The 20,503-nt window shown below is 44.6% G+C and overlaps 1 protein-coding gene across 2 annotated transcripts in view; it reads left to right on the forward strand.

The window, feature by feature from the left end:
• NR3C2 (nuclear receptor subfamily 3 group C member 2) overlaps positions 1-20,503 on the forward strand; it is a 468,973-nt gene that overhangs the window by 273,950 nt on the left and 174,520 nt on the right. The window contains exon 3 of one of the 2 annotated variants that reach the window (XM_075347997.1): positions 13,491-13,642. In XM_075347997.1, the coding sequence (XP_075204112.1) occupies positions 13,491-13,642 (152 nt within the window). The remainder of the gene's footprint in view (positions 1-13,490; positions 13,643-20,503) is intronic. The other variant, XM_075348004.1, reaches the window with a different exon arrangement.

A 20,503-nucleotide genomic window follows, 5' to 3' on the forward strand; every position in this document is an offset into this window, starting at 1 on the left:
AATAGCGCAGTGCGTTAACAGACTGCGCTATTCTCCATAGTGACGGACTGCACTGAACGCAAGTGTGAAAGTACCCTAACTCTTTTGCCATGTGCACAAGGTGCGTTTTTATGCGGTTTTCGGTGCAGTTTTATCACAAAACTGCATGCCTATCCTACTGCCAGCAAACCCGATGAGAATTCTAAAGTGTCTAGTGCACATAACCAGTGATATTTTTCAAGAAAGGCACCCATGCCTCTCTTAAAATGTTAGCAGTTAATCAACCATTACAACATTGTGGCAGAGTGTTCCATAGTCTCACTGCTCTTACAGTAAAGAACCTGCTTCTGTGATTTATAATTAAACTTCCTTTCCTCTAACCGTAGTGGATGCCCCCTTGTCCTTGCAGGCCTTTGCGTAAAAAAATCATTAGAGATCTCTGTACGGTTTCCTCCTATATTTGTACATTGTAATAAGATCGCCCCCAAACCTTCATTTTTCCATGCTGAATAACCTTAAGTTTAATAACCTGTCTTGGTATTACATTCCACCAATTCCTTTAATGAGCTTGGTTGCTGTTCTCTGCAACTACTCTAGTTCAGCTATGTCCTTATACACCGGAGACCAAAATTGTACACAGTGTTAGCAATAGTGACTTGTATAGGGATAAAACTATGTTCTCCTCATGAGCATCTATGCCTCTTTTAATGCATCCCATTATTTTATTAGCTTTGGCAGCAGCTGCCTGACACTGGTCAGTAAAGTTGAGTTTGCTGTCCACCCATTCACCCAAGTCTCTTTTAGTGACCAGTCTACCCAGTGTTTTATAATTGAGTACATAGTTATACATTTTAATTACTCTGCCCAAGGGCATGACCTTACATTTATCCACATTAAACTTCAATTGCCATTTCTCAACCCAAGCCTCTAGCCTAATCCCTCAGCAATATTAAACTATCCTCCTCTGTATTAATTACCTTGCATAGTTTAGTATCATCAACAAATATTGAAATTCTACTTTTAATGCCCTGTTGTGAATATCATCAGAGAGAGTGCTGTTCTCGGGAGTGTTTCTGGACTCCCTCTGGTGGCTAGTGCTGGTAGTGAGTCTGATTCTGCATCTGTCGCTCAGACAGGTGTTGGAGATGATTGCTGTTTCAGGAAGCCTATGGAGTCCAGCCTGGGGGGATATAGGAAGGCAGTCTTTGTCTAACCTTTGCTGGTGATAATTGTTTCTGCTTCATGTGAAGATGTCCTGAATTTTGTCCTCCAGCCTTTATGCTTTTGCCTTTCCCTTTTTAGGTTTTTGTTTTGCCTTTTATGCGCTTTTTTGGATAATCCAGGAATGACTTCTACAGCAGTTTTTTTGTTTCTTTGCATCGGTTTTGTTTCCATGTCATCCTGAGTCTACAGCTATACCTGATAAGTATTTTTTTCTCTTTATCTGGGCTTGGTTAAAGGCTGAATTTGCACTGAAAGGTGTTTCTGCTTAATCTGTCTTTTTCTAAATCAGTATTTGTGAATATTCCCGTTTGTTTCTTGCAAGTGAATAAGTGCTCTTCCTGCACTATTTTTGGAGGGCAATTTATTTCCAGTAAGAAAGGGAGTTTTTACTCCCTATTTGATCAGGAGTTTTGTATTTTTGTATCTCATAATAGAAAACATAACTACAAAAACACATATTTGCATTTTGTATTTAAATGTATTTGCACAAGAGTTCTTGATATAGTGGGAGGAAAGATCGTGTGATCTTTAAGGGAATTTTTGATTATCAGGTGTTAGTATTATTCAGGGTTTTAACTGGCTACAACCGCAATCTATCCTATACTTCTGTATCTAGCTAGCAGGGCCTCACTTTGCTTATTTCTTTATCTACCATCTGTGTGTTGTTTTTTCTTACATCACTGTCATTATATGTTGAGGGCTTTGACTTTCCTTTGGGGCTGCTTTGAGGCAAGTCAGGATTCCTCATTCCATCTTTGAGGTTAGTTAGTTCTCCGGCGGTGACGAGGGGTCTAGGTTTGTTAGGAACGCTCCACCGCAACTTCTAGTTGTTTGTTTAATCGGTGGATTGCAGCCAGCTAAATTTCCAACTACTCTTGTGTATTATCATCAACCTTTTTATGGGATTTTTGCAAGATCTTTTGCGGTCTCCTGACCATAACCATGCCCCCTACAATGTAATTAATAAAAAATGAGGGCCCAATACTGATCTCTGTAGTACTTCACTGTTAACTGTGACCCAGTCCGAGTGTGTTCCATTAATAACCTCCCTTTGTTTCCTATCACTGAGCCAGTTCTTAACCCAGTTACACATTTGCTCCTATTCCCATTAATCTCATTTTATGTATCAAAATTTTTTGTGGCTCTGTATCAAACATCTTTTGAAAAATCCATATAGACAAAATCCACTGCATTTCCCTGATCCAGTCTGGAACTTGCCTCCTCATAGGAGCTGATCAGATTAGTTTGACATGACCGATCCCTCATAAATAGAGATGAGCGAACTCAAGGTTTGGTTTTCGATCCAAACACCGATTTAAAAAGCAGAGTTCGGGTTTGGATACTTTTCGTGCGAACTTCACTTGCACGAGCAGCGATCTGCTCAGGTATGCTTGGTGCTCAGCTTGCAGTGTTTGATCAGCTCACACTGAGGATAACAACAGTGTGATTAGATATTGTGTGCAACAAAAAAAAAAATGTTTGACTGCCGCCCACTTTCCAACAGAAGTGATCTTGCTAATGGCTGGCTGTATGTGGACGGAGACTTGAACTGTCAATCAGTGATTTCGAACAGGGCTCAGGCCAAGTTTGAACCAGTGGAGGTTCAGTTTGCTGCCAGCGATCCAAACTTCCAAAGGTTCGCTGATCTTTGCTCATAAAATCCAAGTTGATACTGGGTCATGAGGTGTGATATGCCTACACTTTTTAGCTCTTCCACCCATTGACTTCATTATGAAAAAACGCAAGGCAAAAACGCACTGTTTTTGGTGCGTTTTTCTGCCAAAAGTTGCAGATTTGGGTTCAACTTTTTAAATGTATTTATTTATTTTTTTTTGCAGTCTCACTTTAGTACAGGGTATAACAATTTACTGTAATATGCATGCACCGTGTTTCCCTGAAAATACCACCCCCGAAAATAAGACCTAGCAGGAGTTTTCAGGGAGGCTTAAATATAAGACATCCCCTGAAAATAAGACCTAGCAGTGGTCAATAATGAAGTGTCCGTGCAGCAGTAAAAAAATTAAAGATACTGCAGGACACTTCATTATAGACAGCGGTCACCCCCAAAAGAGCGACGAAAGAAGAGAGAAGACCCCACGATCATACTCACCAGACGCCTTCCAGGAGCAGGGGAGCGCATAGGTCCTACACACTACAGATCGCATCCACACACTCACCACATCCAGCGATATCGCCTGCTCCTTGGCGGCATATGCTCTGCACTGTGCGTTGAGCTTCCAGGACCTGCAGGATGTACACATGGCCGGAAGCACGTGGTATCACTGGATATGGTGAGTGTGCACGGGCGATTTGTTCTGTGCAATTTCGTGAGTGTGAGTTCTGAATTGTGACTTTGTTCTGAATTGTGTGTGTGTGTGTGTGTGTGTGTGCGTGCGTGCGCGCGCGTTCTGATCTATGCAAGTGTCCGCCAGATGCAGGGGAGGACAGCGTGCAGAACTCCTGCTGGTAGATCACAGGAAGATCTGGGAGCCACACAGATGCCTGGGGCTGGTAGGTATGACGATTCTGGGAAGGAGGAGGGGGGGGCGGTAATTTACTCCCTACCTTGTCTCCTCGAGAATAAGACCTAGTGCTTTTTTCAGGGCAAAAGAAAAATATATAAGAAAGTGTCTTATTTTCAGGGTAACATGTTTACTTCCATGTACTTTTGTGTTAGTATTATGGCTTGTACTTGGTGTATTGATATATCTATTCCTCGTACTCCTTTCTCAGTCAGTAGGTTCACAAAGCTGAATGAGTCAGGTTCACTGAATCTTTATCCCATCTTTTAGGTTACTAAAATGTTAACCATGATTTTTCCAAGTAAAGTAATCTATACTGACCAGGGTATTCAGCTCACAGTGGTGGCCTCTTAAAATCTTTTGTTTCCATATAAAGGTCATGCTCACTAGGACACAAAGCACCATAATTTTGGAGGAAACGCTCCTATTAATAAATTGTTATAAAACGTCCTAAAACATTTCATAGACCTTTCAATGTCTTTATAATTAGAGTACTACAAAAACGAGAACTGTATAATGGTGTACATCCATATCTAAACGCCCTTCTTCTGCATCTGTCCCTAGGTGATGCTGCATCTTCATTGCGGATGACGCGGGCAATATTGGGGCATTTCTGTTTAGTATTCTAGGACTTGTGGTGCCGTCCAGTCAGGGGGCATGTGGGTTAACTCCAGGTTATTGGTCTCTCACAAGCTCCCTTTAGTAATTTTAGGTGGGACTACAGACTATTTAAAGGGAACCTGTCAGCAGAAATGTCCCCTAAAACCTAAAAGATTCCCCCTCTGCAGCTCCTGGGCTGCATTCTAGAAAGGTCCCTGTTATGATTGTGCCCACTTTCTGACCAAAAAAAAGTGTTTATAAAGTTGTACCTTTTTGGCTTCGGATTCGGTAAATCTGACACGGGGGCGGGCAGCCTGATGGCCGTTATTCTGCCCCCTGGTCCTGTATGCCGCCCCCATTGCTGATTTCCATACTTCTGGACGCCGCCCACTGCTCCAGCCATCCCCGCGCATGCCCAGTGCCAGTCTCACGGGACTGAGCACTGTGACTGCTAGTGACGTGTGCGCAGGCAAGTGATTATGGACGGGACTGTGACTGTTATCAGCAAGTACCCGCCCATAATCTCGTGAGAGCGCAAACCTCTCCAGCGGTCACACTGTGCTCAGTGTAGATGCTTCCAGGGATGACGTCCCTTTGTCACGTGATAGGGGCGTGTTCAAAATACTATCACGTGACAAAAGGACGTCATCCCTGGAAGCAGCCCATACAGTCTAGCATCTACACTGAGCACAGTGTGACCGCTGGAGAGGTTTGCGCGCTCACGAGATTATGGGCGGGTACTTGCTGATAATCACTTGCCTGCGCACACGTCACCAGCAGTCACAGTGCTCAGTCCCGTGAGACTGGCACTGGGCATGCGCGGGGATGGCTGGAGCAGTGGGCGGCGTCCAGAAGTATGGAAATCAGCGATGGGGGCGGCATACAGGACCAGGGGGCAGAATAACGGCCATCAGGCTGCCCGCCCCCGTGTCAGATTTACCGAATCCGAAGTCAAAAAGGTACAACTTTATAAACACTTTTTTTTGGTCAGAAAGTGGGCACAATCATAACAGGGACCTTTCTAGAATGCAGCCCACGAGCTGCAGAGGGGGAATCTTTTAGGTTTTAGGGGACATTTCTGCTGACAGGTTCCCTTTAAACCCCTAGTAGTTCTGTTTCCAGTTGCCGGGTATAGGTGATACTTGTTCTGGTTCTCTCCTGTGGCACTGCCCTGACTGGGTTTGTTTATTCTGTCCTTAATCTCAGTTTGTATTTAAAGTTGCCTAATGCATTAAAGGGAACCTGTTATGTAAAAAATACACTATTAAGCTGCAGATTTCCACCATATCTGCAAGTTATAGTGTTCTGAGAACCCCGCTGCCAGGAGGAAATAAACTTTATTCTTCCCAAATCCAGGCAGCCTCCAGCTTTCAGTCATATGGCCACACCTGGCGTGTTTTCAGTCACTGATCAGTGCATAATGAGTAGTGGCTGCAACCAGCCCACAGCACTGACTGCCAGCTGTGGCTCAACAATGCTTCAGTGCAAAGCTGATTGTCAGTAGCAGGGAGTGTTTACAGCCTCTGTTTACTAAGCAGTGAACGGTGGCTCAAACCATGCTGGGCGCGGCCCTATGACTGAAAGCTCCAGGATACCAGGAAGAATAAAAATGATCTGCTCACGGGAGCAGCAGCCGCATCTTATCAGAATATTATTAACCCACAGAATAACCATATATGCAGATTTATTCCTTTTTATATATATACTAGAAGGTGGCCCGATTCTACGCATCGGGTATTCTAGAATTTACGTATTGTGTAGTTAATGTATGATTTTTGTTATATATATATATATAGATGTTGTTGTGTGTAGTTACCAAGTGTTTGTGTAGGCGCTGTACATGTTCTGGGTGTTGTCTGTGTGTGACGGGGGGTGAGAGCGGTGTTGTATGTGTGTTGCGTGTGTTGCGTTGTTTGTGGAGCGCTGTGTGTGTGTAGCGTTGTGTGTGTGTTGCGCGGTTTGTGTGTGTGTGTGGTGTGTTTTGGGGGGAGGTATGTTTTGTGCAATGTGTGTGTTGTGCGGTATGTGCGTATATTTGTGTGTGCCGCGGTGTTTGTGTGTTGGGTGTTGTGTGTGTGTCCAGCGTTGTCTGTGTGTGTGGGTGTCTGTGTAGGGCAGTTGTTTGTGGTTCCCAGTGTGTGTGTGTGGTGTGTTGTGCAGTGCGCGCGCGTGCGTGTGTGTGTGTGTGTGTGTGTGCATCAGCCTCTCTTCTCTCAGCCTACCTCTCCCAGCCTCCCTCCTCCCAGCCTCCCTCAGCATCAGCCTCCCTCTCCCAGCCTCCCCAAGCATCAGCCTCCACCAGCATCAGCCTCTCTCCTTCCAGCCTCCCCCAGCATCAGCCTCCGCCAGCATCAGCCTCTCTCCTTCCAGCCTCCTCCAGCATCAGCCTCCCTCTCCCAGCCTTCCCCAGGATCAGCCTCTCTCCTCCCAGCCTTCCCCAGCATCAGCTTTCCCCTCCCAGCCTCCCTCAGCATCAGCCTTCCCCAGCATCAGCCTCTCTCCTCCCAGCCTCAGCCTCTCTCCTTCCAGCCTCCCCCAGCATCAGCCTCTCTCCTTCCAGCCTCCCTCAGCATCAGCCTCCTCTTCCCAGCCTTCCTCAGGATCAGCCTCTCTCCTCCCAGCCTCCTTCCTCCCAGCCTCCCCCTCCCAGCCTCCCTCAGCATCAGCCTTCCGCTCCCAGTCTCCCCCAGCATCAGCCTCCCCAAGCATCAGCCTCCACCAGCATCAGCCTCTCTCCTTCCAGCCTCCCCCAGCATCAGCCTCTCTCCTTCCAGCCTCCCTCAGCATCAGCCTCCCGTTCCCAGCCTTCCCCAGGATCAGCCTCTCTCCTCCCAGCCTCCTTCCTCCCAGCCTCCCTCAGCATCAGCCTTCCCCTCCCAGTCTCCCCCAGCATCAGCCTCCCCAAGCATCAGCCTCCACCAGCATTAGCCTCTCTCCTTCCAGCCTCCCCCAGCATCAGCCTCCCCAAGCATCAGCCTCCACCAGCATCAGCCTCCCTCGTCCCAGCCTCCCCCAGCATCAGCCTCCCCCAGCATCAGCCTCTCTCCTCCCAGCCTTCCCCATGATCAGCCTCTCTGCTCCCAGCCTCCTCCAGCACGCCGTGCTCCTCTGCCGACACTCACACACCCGATCGCATCCACTCACACACACCCGATCGCATCCACTCACACACACCCGATCGCATCCACTCACACACACCCGATCGCATCCACTCACACACACCCGATCGCATCCACTCGCACACACCCGATCGCATCCACTCGCACACACCCGATCGCATCCACTCACACACACCCGATCGCATCCACTCACACACACCCGATCGCATCCACTCACACACACAGACACTGACGATATCGCACTTAGGCACTCATACTCACAACATCAGGAGATATCACATGCCTCTGGCCATGTGATCCTCCGTCAGGTCCTGGAAGGTCACAACAGCACAGTATCGAGGCCGAGAAGCAAGCGATATCCCAGGATGTTGTGAGTATGTGGATGCGATGTGAGGTGTGTGTGAGGTGTGTGTGTGTGAGGTGTGTGTGTGTGAGAGTGAGTGTGATCTGATGTGTGTGTATGTTTGTGTGTGTGCGTGTGGATCTTCCGCCGCAGCAGGACCTTGATGCGCTTGTAACCATGCGAGCATGGTTACCAACGTATCCACACCACTCCCGTGCGAGCGGGGGCCGGGGAGCGGGGCGGGGAGCGGGGGCCGGGGGGGGGAGGGAGTACAGTACTCACCTCCGTGACAGCCGTGTCAGTTCGGGGAATGCGCGCGGGGGGGGGGGGGAGAGTACCGTACTCACCTCCGTGACAGCCGTGTCAGTTCGGGAAATGCGCGGGGGAGGGAGGGGGCGGGGCCAGAGCTAGCGTGCATTGCGTGAGGGGGGCGGGGCGTGGCGTGGCCGAATTGCCAATGCCTGCAGGGTGCCGGGGCAAGAGGCCAATCTGTGGGGGGGGCGGAGCCTGGGCGAGCGGCTGGCCAATCCGTGTGGGGGCGCAGCCTGGGCAAGCGGCCAATCCGTGTGGGGGGGCGGGGCCATGGCGAGCCCAGCGGCCAATCAGCTTTGTGTCACCGTAAGGACACAATTTCGGAGCATGACAGACAGACAGACAGAATAAGGCAATTAGATGTGTGTGTATATATATATATATATATATATATATATATATATATATATATATATATATATATATATATATATATATATATATATAACCGGTTCCCTTTAAGATTTTGTTTGTGATCCTGACTTCTTCATATTGACCGTCACTCTCACTAGGGGATATAAAATAAAAGACTGTGTTCATTGGTGTGAATAAGGCCACCTTCACACGTCTGTGTTTCTGGTACATCTTGCATTTATATATGTAAAAAAATTTTTATTTAATTTTTTTACAGCTGCCACATGTACCCATTATAACCCATGGTGCTGCTCACATGTCCATTTTTTTTCCAGCAGCAGGGAAGACAAGAACTTGTAAACTTGCTGCCATGTAGTCCTCCTTATTCACAAGCTCTGTATAACCTCGCCCCCACCAGTCACTGGCAGCTTTCAGTCTATGCACAGTGTACATAGAAAGCTGCCAATCAGTGGTATGGGTGAAGTTATACAGAGCATTCAGAGAACTGGTAGATCTGCAACAGGTAAAACTGATTTTATTAAAACTGCAGTAAGTGGCATAATTCTGGAATCTAATGAATAAAGTTGTTTTGTTTTTTGTTTTTTTTTACAAAGTTTTTAATATGTTATTTATAATAAAGTGTGGGTAGATTTTGTTTACGGTTTTCACTCTGGTATGCTTAGGGTTGAGGGGTGGTAAATAGTACAAGGTTTAAAGGGGTTGCCCGGGTATTCAAATTGATGGTCTTCCGTTAGGACACTTGATAACAATGCCGGGCATTATATAGCTGCTGTGCCAGGAATTGCAGCTTTGTACCATTCGCTTGAATATAATTGAAAAACCTTTTCCATATTGCAACTCCGCACAGGTTGACACGATGCCAGGAGGGATGCATGCAGCCTTGCTTCAACAAGCTGCAATCTAGCTGGAGGGCCATGATAATCTATGGCAACAGCAAGACTTCCTCTAATGCTGGAGTTGAAAAGCGGGTCATCTTCACCCTAAGCAGAAGTGTGTTTTTTCCAGATTACAAACAACAAAATAATGTAAAAGAAAAAAGTAACCTCAATCTTGGCTGCCAGCCAGGCCCTGCTGTAGTAAATAGGGATGTGCATGCCAAGATTGCTCTATTTTCAAATAAAATTGATACAAGCGGCCTTTTGTATGAAGACAAGTGCAGAGACAAGTGTCATGTGTTCTCTGTTATACGTAGGGAGATATTAACATTTTATTTCTGAATGAAAAAAAAAAATCTATTTAAAAAGTTAGTGTCGTCTATAAAGCTATCCTTCAGACTCCAGAACTCAGGCAGATTAGAAATGAGCGTGGTCTCTAAAACTACACGGATATGTGAACAGCCCTATAGACCATGATGGGTACGAGTTCTATCCTTGGGCGGCACGGTGGCTCAGTGGTTAGCACTGCAGTCTTGCAGAGCTGGGGTCCTGGGTTCAAATCCCACCAGGACACCATCTGCAAGGAGTTTGTATGTTCTCCCTGTGTTTGTGTGGGTTTCCTCCGGGTTCTCCAGTTTCCTCCCACACTCCAAAGACATACAGATAGGGACTTTTAGATTGTGAGCCTCAATGGGGACAGTGTTACTGATGTACTGTATGTAAAGCGCTGCGGAATATGTTAGCGCTATATAAAAATAAAGATTTGATATTTTTATTTTTTGATCCTTGAAAAACACAGATGGCACTCTTATGTCACGAACTGACGTCTGACTGCACCAAGATGCCAAGCCGAGGAGCGTTTATAGAAGCCGTGCCAATACATAGATATCTGTTGTGTTAACATATGCTATATGCTGCAGTGTAGATGCACTACTGCACCTAAAGGGCTCACAATGACTTTGATGTTCCCTCAAAGTGTGAGATCTGTAGTCATTGAGACAATAAATAGGTCCAAGGAGACCTCATAAACACTTAAACCGTGGATGCGTAATCATCCAAATCCTGGAAAATGCGTTTAACTAGTTGCTTTGTTTTACTTAATGTTCATTGTCCAATTAAAGTTTTCCTTGGATTACACAATAACTGGGCTCTAGAGCCTGACGAAGCTGTCTATAACCTCTCCGCGTCTAGATCTGACTTATTAGGAAGGTTGTATATGATTTCTCTCGAGTCTACTTTGTTCTACTCTACAGTAGATTATTCTCTTGGGCTAGTCTCCCACTGGGAATTTTTTTTAGATTTTGTTTTTCTTTTTAAAATTAAATCGTGGGTTATGAAAACTCCATCGGTCCGGTCCACAATTCAGCCTTTTCCTCCCTGGAATTAGGAGTGGCTTCAAAGCACAGATGATGTACAAATATCTACTTTATACTTTTTCTTTGTTTCTTCCACTTATGATTTTAATAACAATAATCTTTGTCTATAGCGCCAACATATTCCGCAGCGCTTTACAATTCAAAGGTTCATATACAAACAAGCATAAGTAACAGTTATAGAAGATACAATAATTAAAGAGGACCAATCACCAGGATTTTCATATATAAAATAAAGCCAGTGCTACACTGGCACTATAATGTGGATTCTAAACATGCCTATAGTTCAGAAAGTATACATCCGATCTCACAACTAAAGGTAAGTAAAGTTTGTGAAATGCACTATTTACTGATAGGTGCAACCGAATATCTAATAGGTGGGTTTGGGTTTGCTACTTATTCCCGCCCCTGTCTGCTGTCTGCCTGCCTGTCTTCCCCCCCCCATCTCTATTATTACAGGCGGAGTAAGGAAGGAAGGAGGACAGGGGGAGGAAAGACAGGCAGGCAGACAGCAGACCGTGGTGGGAATAACTAGCAACACATGACCCACCTATTATTCTGTTGCACCTCTCATCAAATAACAGTGCATTTCACACACTTTACTTGCCTGTATTTCAGAAAGTATACATCCGATCTCACCACTAAAGGATGTATAGAATCAGTATAATAGTGGCAGTATAGCACTGGCTTAAAGGGAACCTGTCACTAGAATTTTCGCTATGAAACTAAAAGAATCCCCTTCTGCAGCTCCTGGGATGCATTCTAGAAAGGTTCATCTTGCTACTGGCCCTCCTTTCAGACCTAAAAAGACACTTTATAAAATCTTACCTTTTGGTATGCTAATGAGGTTTGCTGGCCATGGGGGCGGGCTGTATTGCGTCCGTTATTCCCCCTCCTGCCGCTATTCGCCATCCCCTAGTCTTGATTGACATAGATGAAGCCGCCGCCCTCATGTTACTTAGTGCCACTGGGCATGCACGAGACTTCAGGAGCACTATCGCGGGACTGAGCACTGTTCAAATCGCGAGCGCCGGTGATCTTATTTATTGCGCAGGCGTGAAATTATGGGCGTGTAATTGGATGACGTAGCTAGCAAAGCTCATTAGCATACCAAAAGGTAAGATTTTACAAAGTGTCTTTTTAGGTCTGAAAGGGGGGCCGGAAGCAAGATGAACCTTTCTAGAATGCAGCCCAGGAGCTGCAGAAGGGGATTCTTTTAGTTTCATAACGAAAATTCTAGTGACAGGTTCCCTTTAAGTTTATGTATGAAAATCCTGATGGTTGATCCTCTTTAAAGCAAAAATAAAGACAACTCTGCTCGTAAGAGCTTACAATCTACACTGAGGGGAGGTGGGGGTGATGAGGTTCAAACACTTATTTACAATGACGGTCCAGCCATCTTAAAGAAATGGGGGATAGATAAAGGCTGCATGAACCAGTTATCAGCCAATATTTGTGATATTGTTGGGTGCGGTGAAGTCTGAGGGAGAATTATGTTCTGAGAAATAGTGGAGGGGCTGTATATGAATTGACTTCATTAGGGACGGTGGTAGGCCACCCTAAAAAGATGTGTTTTTAAAGAACGTCCATGCATGGATTGTACACAGTGGTAAATACAACATCTGAACCTATAGGTAATTTGTGTACTGTGTATTGTTCTGTACTGTAGCAGTGCTCAATAATGTTTCATGTGATGAACCGTCTTAGAGGTTTTTGGTGCACAATGGCCCCATAGAAGGCAAATCCCAGTGTATCCTGGATCAATACAATACAGCTCCACAATAGGACACTGTTCTTGTGGCCTGAAACTAAAGGCAAAATGATGTAATTAAAAAAAGTTCAAAAGAGTCCATCACCCATGCGTTCTGTAGGAGTAAAGTATATCGTCTGCGCTCTATTCATCTCATTATGTCGGCAGTTATGGTCAAGTGAAGTGATTGAGAATTTATCTGACAGCATGCTACAGACTTGATGCAAGAGAATTTCATTTCCAGCCATCTGTGTATACATGTTGTGCAAGAAACAGCTTTCTTGAACAGACTGACTGAATTTCAAGTTAAAGTGCAGAGATTTAATGCTGTTACAAAATAATAATTTCATTTTCTTTTAGTACATAAAGGGCAACATGAAATTCTTTTTTTTTTGCTGTGAGCATTTGTTTAGAAAGAAATAGTTTATCTGTTTGTATTTGTAACCTCGACTTTTTAATCCAGTAATCGTCTGTATGTGCTAATGCACTAATGAATTGGAGACCTTTTAATACAGGGTATAAACGGCTCCATTCATTAGAAGCTCGAAACCATCATAAACATATTTCATGTATTGTAGACAATAGTGAGAGACACTATTATTGTTCTTTATTATGCTTATGTTATGTGGTGCCATCCTAAAATAAAAAAAAGCCCCTACGGAAATTGTCTGTACAGCTAGCCACCAGCCATTGTATACGATATGGCTATATATTGTCTGACTACATAAAGACAATGGCAGCTTTACTAAGTTGTTATACTTTGTAGTGGAAGAATTTGGGTAAGATTTGCTGCAGACTGAATGAGGCTTTCAGAAATCCTTGCATAGTTGGAGCCAAAAGAATCCCATTCGGATTCATTGAACTGATTTCAGTGCAGGACATATCTTTATAGAATAAAGCATCTTCACTGTCTCTCATCTAAACTACGTGATGATTTGTTTTTCTGTACTTGCCACAGGCTATTAACTTTTCAATAAGGTCACTAATTGTGATTTCATTCTTTTTTTTCCCCCCCTAGTTCTGCACTACGGACCATGTCAACCGGGTCATCTAGACCTTCCAAAGTTTGTTTGGTTTGTGGGGACGAAGCATCTGGATGCCATTATGGAGTGGTCACCTGTGGAAGCTGTAAAGTCTTCTTCAAAAGAGCAGTGGAAGGTAAATGTTCAAGTGGGTGATTATATTTTACTATTTTACTCAATGTTTTTGTTGTTTGTTGTGATTTTGGAACATCTACATGCCAGCCTGTTTACAGTGCAGTCCTTTGTGCAACTCAGTTGGTAACATTGTCCATTGTATGTGTGTGCGATGCACTGTGCTGTAATGACCATTGTCTCCATTCATCCCTGTACATTGTTTTTTTTCTCCCATCAATAAGAATGTGGTGGAAATTTGCATGTTTAATATTTCTTGCATGAGTTAAGTTAGATTTTATTTCTCAGAAAACTTATCTGCTAAGACCTCTTTAATATAGCATGTGTTACTGGAAAGAAGTATTACTAATCACGAATACCATGGCAATGTGTTTTCTCCTTGAAATTTAAACTTTGAGGTGTAATGGGGACTTTCTAGGTAATTTTATCATTCCATACTGCAACCATAGGGTAATGGATGACCTGACAATATTTCTGAAGATGTCTGTTTTTTATTTCTGATCTAGCAAAATGGCTAAAATTAGCTATAAAGGATTCTACATGCTATGTGTTTGTGGCCCACAAAGAATCAAAACTGGAGCGCACACTGGAAGATGCATGCAGTATGGAGCCCAAAACATCCCAATCTTGTCCTGATGGAGATTGCTAGGAAATGTTCATCCTTGACAGTAGTTTATACAATTTTAAGAGCAAAACTTCCAACCAGCGTGTAGTGATGTGAAATAAATGCAACATTATTTTATGTGTCAATTAATGATGAGCGATGGTGCTCAAGACACTCTGTAGTGGTGCTCGTTATACTTAATTTCCCAGCCGACATATTAGCTCTCATTTTTCCGTAAGTCCCAAACATGAGAGAGTGAGAGAGAGTCCATCAGCAAATGTTCGAGTTTCCCACTTACTTCCATTAAACTTCCATTATACTCGTTACTCGAGTCAATCCCATCTGAGCTTCCAACCTGCTTGATTCGAGTACCAAGCACTCCAGCATTTTAATGCTCACTCATTACTAGTCTCAAATATAAAGTGTTTAAGGGCTGTATGAGCCCTTTTCGCCAAGTACAGACACATGCTGAAAATGTGTCAAGACCACTTTGTGTTGAGGACGATAATTCCCTGGCAATCTACATTGGTATTTTATTCCATGCTCAGGTTCTTGCTTCCAGTCTAGAGTTAATGAACATTGTTGTGTACTTTTCTGTCGTCTGAACTCGAAATAGTAATGTCTCTATAGTACAATCTGAAGGTGAGCCTCCAATATGTACTTATGTAGCTAAGTTTAACTTGACAACTCGCCATCTTGATTGTTTGTGACATAAGGTTGACCCATTTCTATCCTCCAGAGGATTAAGATACCTTGCGTTGCTTGTGCAATGTTAGTTTATCAAATTTGAATTTTTTGTGCTTTGATATCCCAGTGCTATTACGGTATATGAGATTTGGAGAAATCCCATTCACTTTGCGGGAACTGTACTTTTATGCTACAAAAATACACTCAAATACTCAGCACCGGAACGTAGCTAAGACTATTATTATTAATAGTATTAAAGAAGTTTTCTTGAGTATCTTCAGGAGCGCACTGCTCCTCTGTCTCCCAGCTCCCTGATTCCCAGGGGCAGTGTGCTCCTGAAGATTGACAGTTAAGTTCTGCAGTATGCTCACACCTCAGGTCTGCATTAAGTGCTCTACAAGACTGCTAGCAGAAACCGCTTTACCTCTGCCGCATGGGAAAAGCACTGAGGCTGGTCAGTACCATCCAGCCGGCCAACTTCAGAGAGGTGTGAGCTTATTGGAAAGAATAGAGTCTGATAGGAGCACTCCACTCTGAGACTGCATGTGGCCAGGAACCTAAGCAAGCAGCTGCACACTGTGTAAAATTAAGAGGTAAATTACTTATTTTTGCAAGCACTTTGCAATTTTACACATTTAAGGACTTTAGACAATCTATTTAATCCCGTAATATCTCCAGCGTCCATTATGTCTGATATATTTGATTTATAGTCTCATACATAGATACTATGTATAGTAGAATAGAAATGAGACCTCGCCCCCAGTTTTGACTGTTGGATGACAAAATATGATATCAACCATATAGGACCAGTTTGGGCCATGAAAGCAATGGGCAGAATGAATCAGTAAAGCACTCTATACATACAATTGGTGTACTTATTTATATATAATCTCAAGAAATGGCTTTACGTCTCTATAGTAAACGCCGTATGGCACTGGTAACACACGGCTTCTGGTTCTTCAGCTGCATCTTGCTGATAGTTTAGTTGGCTTAGCCAATTAGCTGAGCATTTAATCATTACAGGCCCCGCAAGCATTAAAGATTTAGAAGGCTGAACAAATAGCAGAGTACATTACAAAACACTATAACAAACAGCAACAACCCAGTGCCTCTCAAAATCACGTCAACTGCAATTTATGGCTTAGGAAGACTATGATAAATGACATTTTCTGTTCCAGGAATGACCATTTGTACAGCCATATAGTAATGCAAATGCTGTATGTAGACTGTGTGCTGGGAGGGGGATGTGCAGACTTGCTCAGTTACATCATTTTACCAAATCTTAGGAGCCAGGTTTTGTGTTAGTTATGTATCACCCATATATGTCTGCTTCAAGCCGCAATTCTACCTTCACACAGTACGCGTCTTATGAAACGGTGGAGAAAAATGTAATTAAAATGGACTTTTGGAAGCTAAGAATTATTTTTACATCTTGGTATAAAGTTCATGTCTATATGATATGGATGGTGGAATACTGTTCTCATTGAAAGAGCATTCATCATTCTCCAAAAATGTATTCCATGAGTCTCTTCAGTCCTGTGCAATGCATCATGGGAGGTCTCTTTACTTTATAAGGGTCCTGTTCATTAAGATTGATGTTTTGCACAGTCTTACGTATAGTCTTAGGTGGGCTTTGCACACTACAACATCGCAGGTGCGATGTCGGTGGGGTCAAATTGAAAGTGACGCACATCCGGCATCGCATGCGACATCGTAGTGTGTAAAGCCTAGATGATACGATTAACGAGCGCAAAATCGTCATAATCGTATCATCGGTGCAGCGTCGGCGTAATCCATAGTTACGCTGACGCGAAGGTCCGATGTTGTTCCACGTTCCTGCGGCAGCACACATCGCTGTGTGTGAAGTCGCAGGAGCGAGGAACATCTCCTACCGGCGTCACCGCGGCTTCCGTAGGATATGCGGAAGGAGGTGGGCGAGATGTTTACATCCTGCTCATTTCCGCCCCTCCGCCGCTATTGGCCGCCTGCCGTGTGACATCGCTATGACGCCGCACGTCCGCCCCCTTAGGAAGGAGGCAGGTCGCCGGCCAGAGCGACGGTTGCAGGGCAGGTAAGTGCATGTGAACCTGGCGTAGCGATAATTTTCGCTACGCCAGCGATCACACGATATCGCACCTGCGACGGGGGCGGGGACTGTCGCGTGCGACATCGCAGCATCGGCTTGCGATGTCGCAACGTGCAAAGCCCGCCTTAATGTAGGAATGACTGGAGTAAGCCCAATTCATTAAAGCACCACTTCAATGTGTTTTATTGCACCACTGGAGTGGTGCTGTAAATCTAAGTCCCCAGACCCCTGTATTATACTCCCCTTCAATCGCCCCCACTCCTGTCGGCCTCAGCAATTTGTGACGTGCCTGCAGCTTCAGTGTTTCATGGAGTGCATCGGAGATCACAACTCAATACATCTCTATGAGCATTGTTCTGTAAATCATTTCTCTTTTGGATCAAATGATGCTCTGTTTCAAGCAGCTGACATATTAAGGCTACATTCACACATGCATGTAAAATGTCCGTGTCCTGGCCAAAGTTTTGGGGGGGTTTTTTTTGTTTTTTGTTTTTTTTTGTCACAAGGTACATGGGTCCCATACAGCTTCATGGATCTACTGACACATCTGTGAAAATCACAGATCCAAGTGGGGGATCCAAAACTCAGAGCGTGCCCAAGTTTGAGGATCAGATTAGGACATGCTCAGTAGGTGTGTGCACTGTCCGCTAAGTAAACCAGACAGCATATGAACACTTCATAAGTATGTGCTAATGTAGCCTTAGGCTGGGGTCACACGAGCGTATAAAAAATGGGTCTCATCACTTTTCTGGGTGAAAATATGATTTTTTTTATCACTTGCTGTCTATGTGCTGTTTGTATGCAATCTATTTTTTTTTAACTCTGCCGCTATTAATCCCTTCATGACCTATGACCTACCGCTATGTCATAGGTCGTGTCTATCCTTTTTGATGTGGGCTTGTGTGGCTGGCATGTTTCCTCCCACGTCAGCTGACCTGATCAGCCGACATGTACAGCTAAGGGCCGGATTGGGGGATTCAGAGAACTCCAGTACAGAGTGATACAGTACAATGGCAGCGCAGCAACTTCCAGGTCACATGCTCCGGTCACATGACAGCATGTGACCGGAGCTTGTCACGCTGCCATTGTACTGTATCACTCTGTACTAGAGTTGTGGCGGATCCGGCGAAAAGCCAGATGTGTGCAACGGCCCTAACAGGTGCAGGTGGATTTCTGATCCAACTGCGCCTGTTAACTAGTTAAATCCCACTGTCAATCTCTGACAGTGAGATTTCATGCGCCCCGGCAGAGAGCTAATCATTCCTCGCTCCTATCGACAGCCCCGTTAGTAGAAAAAAAATCATCAAAGTCATCAGCACCGTCCCACTGAATATAATTGGTCCGAGTGCTATACGATAAAAAAATCATATAGCACTCATTCAATTTATCTGCTTGTGTGAGTGAGCCCTTACCAGTATGTGAAAAAGGTCAAGGAGAAAGCAACAGCAATTTAATAGTGTGGAGACCGTAATGCAGTAATGATAGCAATGATCTGCATTTGAAAAAAAAATTAGCAATACGTCAAATATTTTCACAAATGAGAAATGTTTCATTAATTGTATGTATAATGTGTATATATAATGTGTAATTAATAGTATGCACAGTGTCTTTACGATGCTGTTGGAGGACACATCAAAACTACGTCAATAACTTTTTTTTTTTTTTACTGCATTGTTCCTATATTTACATTTTTTTTTTTTTTTTTAAAATAACCACTGCTGTGTGAGACAGGGTAATAGTTTTCTTACTGAAGTCTGTTTTACCTTATGAACACTTGAGAAACTTTGATAGAAAGACACGAAAGTTGTCTTATTAGCACATTAAGGGGACTCTGTCAGTACAGAATGACTGTTCAAACCAAGTACAGGCGCTCGGTGCATCATGGTTGAGCCAAACACATAGGGTATGTGCACATGATCAGTGTTTGCAGTGTTTTGGATGCAGCGTGTTTCTGCTGTGCCCAAAACACTGCATTGTACAGTACAAACACAGTGGATGAGATTTCTAGAAAGCCCATGCCCACTGTGCTTGTTTTCCCGCAGCATAAACTGACATGCGGTGCAGTTTCCCGAGCCGCAGCACGTCAATTTTTGCTGCAGAACTGTGAGTGTTCACAGGGAGGACAATGAGAAAGTCCTCAGCTGTCCGAACCTTGATCATGTGCATGGGCAGGTGTGGTCTCCTGCAGACAGCATTTGAGGCCCTGCAGGAGAGGACACACTGTGTCCAGGACACAGCATGTACGGATCGTGTGCACATACCCTTAAAGGGACTCTGTCAGCAGATTTCTGCAATGTATCCTGAAGATGGCATGCTGCAAGTGTTAAAACAGAGACTTCAGCCCTGTATCTGTTATCTCAGTCTTTTTTTTTGTTCACCTGCAAGGTTAGCTTAAGGCTATGTGTGCACGTTGCGTACAGTCACTGCAGAAATTTCTGCAGCGATCTGAAGAGCACATGTGCGCTTTAAATCGCTGCAGAAATGTCCGTAGTGAGAAAAAAAAAAGCCGATTCCATGTGCTCTGCCTGCAGCTCCTGCCATAGACAGAGCAGGGGCTGCCGGCAAAGCGCATGGAAGAAGTGACATGTCACTTCTTAGAACGCAGCGCTTCGGCAGTAGCCGAAGCGCTGCGCTCTAAAACGCCACGTGCGCCCGGCCCCTGCACAATCTCCATAGACTGTGCAGGGGACGCAGGACGCATGCAGTTACGCTGCGCTACAAAGCGCAGCGTAACTGCATGTATTTACGCAACGTGCGCACATAGCCTTAGACTGTTATCTTTATATTTAGTGGGTCTCAGCAGTGTGTTAGTTGTAGTCTGACTCTGCTCCCTTTGTGATTAGCAGCTTCTGTCTATGGAAATGTACACTGAAAGCCTGGTGTGGGCAGGGGCAGCTCATAGAGCTCTGCTACATGCAAAATCTAAAATCTTTCACTATATTAGAATGGCTGCAGCCACTAATCTAAAGGCCCCTTTACACACTGAGACCTTCCTAGCGATCCCACCAGCGATCCCAACCTGGCCGGGATCACTACAAAGTCTCTGGTGAGTCGCTGGTGAGCTGTCAAACAGGCAGACCTGGCCAACGACGCAGCAGCGATCCGGACCTGCAGGACGACCTAGCTAGTCATTGGGGACATGTCACACAGCAGCTATTTGAAAGGGAAGTCACCAACGAAGTCGCTGTAACGGTGTCAAACACACCGATGGATGCTGCACAGCGGGAAACAAAGGACCAAAAAATGGTCCTGAAAGATTTGTAGCGATCAGCAACCTCACAGCGGGGGCCAGGTCGCTGATGTCTGTCACACACTGCAATGTCGCTGGGGAGGTCGCTATTACATCACAAAACCGGTGACGTTACAGCGATGTCATTAGCGATGTTGCAGTGTGTAAAGGGGCCTTTTAGTGATACAACATTGAACTCAGGATCTCTTTTGATTACATCATGCTGAGATGAGATAGCAACAACCTGCTGACAGATTCCCTTTAAGTGCGG

The sequence above is a fragment of the Anomaloglossus baeobatrachus genome, chromosome 1 (assembly GCF_048569485.1).
Source record: "Anomaloglossus baeobatrachus isolate aAnoBae1 chromosome 1, aAnoBae1.hap1, whole genome shotgun sequence".
Lineage (NCBI taxonomy): Eukaryota > Metazoa > Chordata > Amphibia > Anura > Aromobatidae > Anomaloglossus > Anomaloglossus baeobatrachus.